Source organism: Abramis brama (genome assembly GCF_963993115.1).
Source record: "Abramis brama genome assembly, chromosome: 24".
Taxonomy (NCBI): Eukaryota; Metazoa; Chordata; class Actinopteri; order Cypriniformes; family Leuciscidae; genus Abramis; species Abramis brama.
Window position 1 is genome coordinate 24,209,461 of NC_139986.1, and position 5,491 is coordinate 24,214,951.

Here is a 5,491-nt window from a genome sequence, read left to right on the forward strand (position 1 = left end):
GAACCACTGTGTGCGTGCGTGCGTGTGTGTGTGTGTTAACAAATGTCCCCAGAAGGAGTAATACCAGGAAATTTTGACTTTTTTATTTTTGGTCCTCATGAGGAAAACAGCTTAATCATACTAAATTAAGTTTTGAAAATGAAAAGATTCAGAAAGTTTTTTGTGATGGGTAGGTTTAGGGGTAGGGTTAGTGTAAGGGGATAGAATATACGTTTTGCACAGTATAGAAATCATTATGTCAATGGAAAGACCCCTTAAAACCAGGAAACCAGTGTGTTATGAGTGTGTGTTACAGATTGTGTAATTTGTGTTATGTCGTTTGACTGCATGTACTTTAATGTCAGAAAGGATTTTTAGGTAGGCTATTTTTTCAAAATGTCAAAATTATATTTTGTTTTGGAAAATGCCCCAATTTTTGTGTGTGTGTGTGAATTAAACACGAATTATGATAATATGAAAAGTTCTGCATACTGAATTAGATTAGCTTCCATAGAAATTCAAACTGTACGAGGAGTCTCATGTTTCCGCCACAAGAGATGGGCATAAATACATGGAAATGTATTTAAAATACAAATACAAAATACTGTGTGAAAAAATGTATTTAAATACAAATACAAAATACTGTGTGAAAAAAATGTATTTAAATACAAATACAGTATTTTGTATTTTGAAAATACACAAAATACATGTGAAATTGTCACTGTGAATGAAGAAACTACATAGGCCTACTGACTTTTCATTCCTAACCTCATCTCTGCCCTCTCTTTCTTTCTTTCTTTCTTTCTTTCTTTCTTTCTTTCTTTCTTTCTTTCTGGCAATTACAAATAAACGCATGCAAAATAGCAGCCATTTATATAGGCTACTTATTTCTGGTTACAATGTAGTCTATTACTTGTGGTGAACACTATTAAAAAAATCATAATGTATGTAAAACTGTGGGAACCTTTTCTGCTATCTAGCAAAGAATATGGATGGGCGATATGACCAAAATCTCAATTTTACTTCACAGTAACAGTATCATGGTTTCACAATTCTCAATATCAGTTTTGATTCCACAGAATAAACTGAATTTTAAACTCTTTTGAGTATTTTTTATTTATTTTTATTTTTTGCAGGTAGTCCAATGCTTTTTAAAGGGGTCATATAATACCATTTTTGTACAAGCTAATATGATTCTTTAGGGTCTAAATTAAAAGTTTGTAATATACTTTAATTAAAAATTCTCATTAGTATTGTAAGAAAACACTGATTTTACCTGGTCAAAAACAGCTCTGTTTTCAGCACGCCGTTTAAGTGCATGCGTCTTAAACGGCGTGCTGAAAACAGAGCTGTCTATTTTCTAATACTGAACGCCCCCTGCTGGAGATTGGCGGAGCAGCGTCTTAACGTGCTTTGACAGCGCGCTCTGTTTTTAGCTCAGTTTTTAGTTTTTATGTGTTCCTCCTGGACTCAAAAAACTGTAGCATATAAATTGCAATTAATTAACCTTTATTTATCCAGGCAAGTCACTTAAGAACAAGATCTTATTTTCGACAACAGCTTGGCAGGAGAGTTAAAATCTCCTGAAAATCGAACAAACATATTTATTACAATATTATTACTGATATTTGTTTGAGAGGGGCACTTTTGATTAATTTTGGGGGAAAATGAATGCACAGCTAGCCGTGGATTATCCCTTACATATAAGTTTATAAAGATATACATTTTCTGTCAAAACAACAGCAGTTATCTTTGCGAGTTTCATTCGAAAAAAAACATTCGAAAAAATCCCTTGGCAAATGGCCAACGCGCGTCACTACTTGTGACGTCACAGTAGGAGTGGCAAATGGCCAACGCGCGTCACTACTTGTTGTGACGTCACAGTAGGAGTGTCAAATGGCCAACGCGCGTCACGACTTCTTGTGACGTCACAGTAGGAGTCACCTATGGAACTCTGCTCAGGCATTTGAGTAGTTCAGTTGGTTTCTGGTAGTACAAACGATCTGATCTGAATAGTATTTTTTGTTATATCTGTGGTGAAAAATTGCTCAAATTGTTTTATATCTCTCGATCTGTGTTTTATCTCTTGATTTTTAGTATTTCATTCGATCTGTGAACTTTGTGTACGTTCAGTGAACTTGTGATAAGTTAGTGACAGAACATCAGACAGACATCTGGAGCAATGGGTCAGTGCAAATCTCAAAATGCTGCTGCATCTATGTCACCAAGGCCTGTCCCAGAGAGAGTAGAGAAGAAGAATAAGAAAGGGAGGTTCTTTAGATGGGCTTTGTCTCGGAAATCCAAGAAAACTTCCACCAAAGCCCAACAGAGTCAGTGCAGAACTGACAGCAGCCAACAGCCTGAGAGATTCTCTGATGGTGAAGCTGAACAGAACAGCGACACTGAACACAACACAGTGCCCAGCAGGCACAGCTGTGTGTCTTCTCTCTCCAGTGTGCAGGATGATGTTAAAGACATTCCCAGGCAAGAGCAAAGGGGCATCAGCACACACAACAGCAGTACTTCTCTGACTGTGCCATCTATGATTGAGGAAAACAACACAGTGCCCAGCAGGCACAGCTGTGTGTCTTCTCTCTCCAGTGTGCAGGATGATGTTAAAGACATTCCCAGGCAAGAGCAAAGGGGCATCAGCACACACAACAGCAGTACTTCTCTGACTGTGCCATCTATGATTGAGGAAAACAACACAGTGCCCAGCAGGCACAGCTGTGTGTCTTCTCTCTCCAGTGTGCAGGATGATGATAAAGACATTCCCAGGCAAGAGCAAAGGGGCATCAGCACACACAACAGCAGTGCTTCTCTGACTGTGCCGTCTATGACTGAGGAGAGCAACAACTCAGCTTCGGCATCGGATGACATTTCTTGGAAGAATGAGGATGAAATGATCCATATAAGTTCAAAGGGAAAGACAGGTCAGTTTATAACAAGCCCCAACATGACTCATAAAATGTGCAAAAAGTACCTCAGTTTTAACATCTTTTTCTGGACATTGTCTTTATTATCCAAATGAAAATGTGAACTGAGGATTGATTTTGGTTGTTTGAGGCACCACAATAATGTGTCCATTTTACAGCTATCTTTAATCTGCATTTTTTTTTGTGGTTTATACTGTAAATTTAGTATGTCCCTCTTTTATTTAACAGGGGACATCTTGCAGCACTATAAAATCATGAAAAAGCTGGGTTATGGATCATATGCAACTGTCTACGAAGGGATCCGTTTGTCTGATTCACGAAAGGTAGTTTTTTTGCACTCTTGGAAGTTGGAATTTAAATTCATTAAAAGTTACATCAAGATTAATTACTGGAATCATGTGACCTCTGCACATATAGTTAATTAATTGTAAAATATTCTAACAAAAAAAAATCTTATTTTTTCTTTCCCTTGGAGAACAGGTGGCACTGAAATATGTGCTGAAGAGAGAAGACATGAAAAACGTCCGTATTGTAAGTAGGCAATTCCTCTCTTCGTTTTATTTCTCTCAGAGTACACAGTCACATTAATAATAGGACATTTTAACAAAATGCAGTCAAAAAAGGACCATTGTCATTAGCACATGAACTTTTGAACCAAGCAGCTTTCTGTTAGTCAGCACGGTTAATTCGCGTGACTTTACCCTCACGCAAAAATTCCCATTAAAATGACTACATTTTGCCCTGAAAATTTTTGCCGGTCGACAGTAAAGGTGACCGAAACTTTAGTAACTATTTCCAGTATTTCAGTCACTTAACTCTTCAAACCTATACTTACCCAAATGCTGAACATAATTCTGTAGTAATTCATTTAAATTAAACCATGTCCCCTAATTATCTCACTTTTGTATAACTATTATCTCTCCTGTAGAGTCTATTTGGCAAATCCCTTCCACAAGAGATCGCTATGATGGTTCTTATGAACAAAGGTCCAAGTGTTCCTCAAATAATAAAGCTGCTGGACTGGTACGAGACACCAGATGAATATATACTGGTCTTAGAGCGGCCCATGCCATGTGAAGATCTGAGGCGGTTTTTCCTGCAAAATGACAGCATATTCAAGGAATCAACGGTACAAGCCGTGATGCATCAGGTTGTCACTGCTGCAAGAACATGCACTGAGAGGGGCGTCTTCCACGGCGACATCAAGCTGGAAAACCTGCTCATCAACCCAAACACCTTGCAGGTCAAATTAATAGACTTCGGTAGTAGCAGACGCTTGAAGAAGTCTTCCTATTCGAAATTCTGTGGTACGTGTTATTCCACAAATCTATGGTGAATAAATCAACAAAAAGCTATGGAAATACAAATTCATTGCAATGGACGAAATCTTGTTCTTTCTTCCAGGCACAAGAGTTTATACTCCCCCTGAGTGGGACGACCATCAAAGGTATCATGGCAAGCCTGCAACAGTGTATTCCTTAGGCGTACTGATGTTCAAGATGCTGTCCGGGAAGTATCCTGGCGAGAACCTCCCTCAGATGTTTGATGAGCCCTGGTACACAGAAGACATTTCCAAAGGTGAGAGCATGTGGACGCCTGGACGGGTCATACAGGAACTTTTATTACTGCTTAAAATAATATGATCAGTTACACAAAGTATAACACTTACAATAATAATTGGACATCTCTCCCCTCTTCACAGAATGCAGAGATCTGATCTCTTCATGCATGGAAAGGGATCCAGCCAAGAGGATTAATATGGAAAAGATCCTCCTCCACGACTGGTTCCAGGTATCGATCCTCACCTAAAAATGTTTGGAAATAAGATACCGTCATGAGAGGAAGAACGAGAAACAAAAGAAACCCAGAGAGTAGGTAAAGAAAAAAACGTATGTGCCTAAAAGAAAAAAGGTAAGGAAAGGAAGTATATATGTGTAGGGGAGAGCAGGGTAAGTTGTCACACGGGTAAGTTGTCACACTGTTCATAACTCCAACACTAGAGGCTCTATCTCAAAAAACAAATAGCCACTTTATGTGACTTCTTCTTCTATAGTCAACTTCCTGTTCACATGTGGTCAAGATCACTGTAATCTGAGGTTAGCACAATTTTCTTATTTTTCTGCTTAAAAAGTAAAAAAAATTGCACTTTACATTTTATGCAATACAACTTGGTTAGGTATGAATTTTCAAAATGATTATTTTGCACAAAATAGAGGAGACAGTAATGTGTCTTTTGATACTTTAGCTAAAGTGATATGTTGAGCTAAACTTGAGATTTAGCCAACATTAGCACACATGTCAGTATGGGGCAAGTTGTCTCAATGACTTTGGGGCAAGTCGTCACATGTGACAACTTGCCCCTGTACAAATAAACACATAGAACATGCTCAAAAAACATGATAAATTGTGATATTGTAATTTATTTCTAATTGAAATAAGGTGTTTGAAGGAAGGAAGGAAAGTCAGGAATTAAGGAAGGAAAAAAAGGAAGGAAGGAAGATGGTTCGAAATTACAATTCTGGGATTGTGGCAATTGCCTATCCTCTGGCTCCAACCCCCTTAAACATTCAGGCTGG

At 38.1% G+C, this 5,491-nt stretch overlaps 1 protein-coding gene across 1 annotated transcript; it reads left to right on the top strand.

Moving 5' to 3' along the window:
- Positions 1 to 3,109: 3,109 nt before the first annotated feature.
- On the top strand, positions 3,110 to 4,296 carry LOC311075831 (serine/threonine-protein kinase pim-1-like). Its single transcript, XM_084103449.1, has 3 exons — positions 3,110 to 3,238; positions 3,396 to 3,446; positions 3,844 to 4,296. Exons 1-3 carry the CDS (start codon positions 3,122 to 3,124, stop codon positions 4,249 to 4,251), a joined length of 576 nt encoding a protein of 191 aa, XP_083959575.1. The 5' UTR covers positions 3,110 to 3,121; the 3' UTR covers positions 4,252 to 4,296.
- The last annotated feature ends 1,195 nt before the right edge of the window (positions 4,297 to 5,491 follow it).